This window comes from Sinocyclocheilus anshuiensis, unplaced genomic scaffold (assembly GCF_001515605.1).
Source record: "Sinocyclocheilus anshuiensis isolate Anshui unplaced genomic scaffold, SAMN03320099.WGS_v1.1 scaffold708, whole genome shotgun sequence".
In the NCBI taxonomy this organism is placed as follows: domain Eukaryota; kingdom Metazoa; phylum Chordata; class Actinopteri; order Cypriniformes; family Cyprinidae; genus Sinocyclocheilus; species Sinocyclocheilus anshuiensis.
The window spans coordinates 1902167-1904098 of record NW_015555881.1 but is presented as its reverse complement, the minus strand read 5'-3'; the positions used below and the strand labels follow the sequence as shown (position 1 = coordinate 1904098).

Genomic DNA, 1932 nt, shown 5'->3' with positions numbered 1-1932 from the left:
ATAAAAACATCACAATAATCCACAAGTAATCCACACCACTCCAGTCCATCAGTTAATGTCTTGAGAAGTGAAATGCTCTCCTGTTTCAGACTTTTTCAATGAAGAAAGCAATATTATTGATAGAGGACTCATTTTTTAGCGGGAAGCAACAGTCTGAAGTTAAAAACATCTTAATGATAGATTTGTTTCTTATAAACACGCAGCTTTTCATTTCTCAAGACATTAACTGCATGGACTGGAGTGGTGTGGATTATTGTGATGTTTTTATTAGTTGTTTGGATTCTGATTCTGACGGCACCCATTCACTGCAGGGCATCCATTGCTGAGCAAGTGATGTAATGCTACATTTCTCCAAATCTGTCCTGATGAAGAAACAAACTCCTCTACATCTTGGATGACCTGAGGGTGAGCACATTATCAGCAAATTTTAATTTCTGGGTGAATTATTTCTTTAAGAATCATTCCTAATGGAGTCAAAGTATGATTAATGTTCACCGTCAGTCAAGAAATCTTTTGGTTGGACTCATTTTCCCCACGTGACCCATGACCCACAAACAGAAACAAGCAAACAAACAAATGATTATCACAATCAACCGGTGTTTTAGCTACATCAGAGCTGTGACTGAAACTCCAAATCGTACCAATCCCAGAATTCAGTGCAGCTGGCGATGAGCGTCCGTGTTTGTTAGCGGAGCAGAAGCTGCAGCCCTTTGAACGGTGTGATGAGGACGGAAGCTCAGGGGTTCAATGCACGACGCGTGAGCTGTGTGTAGGCACTTACACAGACAGACACCTGAAGAGTCCCGCGTTCCGTCAGGGCGAGTCCATGCTGAACAGCTCGATGCCCTGAGAGTTCCAGCACAGACCCACTCCAGAGTTAAAGACCAGAGACCAGACGTACGGGATGAAGAAATCCTCGGGCTGCTCCTCCTCCACGTATTTAAACTTCAGCTCCGGAAACTTCTGCAGGAGAAACACGCATCCGTTCACTACTGCTGAAATGCTCAAATCAATCAATGCATCCCTACACAAACAACAAAGTGGCCAGCAGGTTGACCTTTTTTATTGTGTTCAGTCAGTTTATTCTTTTTTTTTTTAATTGAACTGAATTTTATTATTTATATTTTTCAGTTTTCATTTTAATTGTAATTTTTAAATATTTAGTAGTTCCTTAATATTTCGATTTAGCTCTATATTTCATAACTTAAACTTTTTTTAACTTTACAAGTGTCAGGTTTTTCCATCTCATTTTTATATTTCATTATATTTCATCTTTATTTTAAATACAATTATTTTTAATATATTTTTATTTAGATTCTTTAGTAATTTTTAGTTAACAATAACAACACTGATTCAAATCAAGAGCATTGTGAGAAACTGACATGAACAGCAACTAAAATATGCAGTATAATGGTATAGTATTTATTAATATTTTGAATTAGCTTTTATTTGTATATTTTCAGTATTAATTCTAATTTTAGTTTAAGTTTTAGTCATTTTGTTATGTGCTTATTAATTAATAATTAAACATTTCAACAGAATTTTATTTGTATATTTTCAGTTTGTTTTAGTTTTTTGATATTTCTATTTAGCTTTATTTTTTGTTTTAGTTTTAGTAATTTTAGTAATTCAACTTAAGCTTATTTTATTTTAGTTTAAGTTTTTTAGGTTTAATTTTTCATCTACTATATTTTAATACTTCAACTTATTTTATATTAGTTTGCTTTTTTTATCTCATATTTGCATTTCATTTTATTTAATCTTTAATTAACAAAAATAAAGTTTTAAAAGTTTAATTAACAATATCAACACTGACTAACATCAAGAGTGACGAGAACAGCAATAATGCACAATGCCAGTTTTTCTTGTCTGACAAAAATTTCTCATCATCTTGGATCTGACTTGTATTGCGATCAGTTCTGGTGTAAATGT

General features: G+C 33.2%; 1 protein-coding gene across 1 annotated transcript in view; it reads right to left on the bottom strand.

Moving 5' to 3' along the window:
* Positions 1-431: 431 nt before the first annotated feature.
* dym (dymeclin) overlaps positions 432-1932 on the bottom strand; it is a 92429-nt gene continuing 90928 nt past the window's right edge. The window contains exon 17 of the mRNA XM_016470263.1: positions 432-963. Within this exon, the coding sequence (XP_016325749.1) occupies positions 814-963 (150 nt within the window). The 3' untranslated portion in view covers positions 432-813. The remainder of the gene's footprint in view (positions 964-1932) is intronic.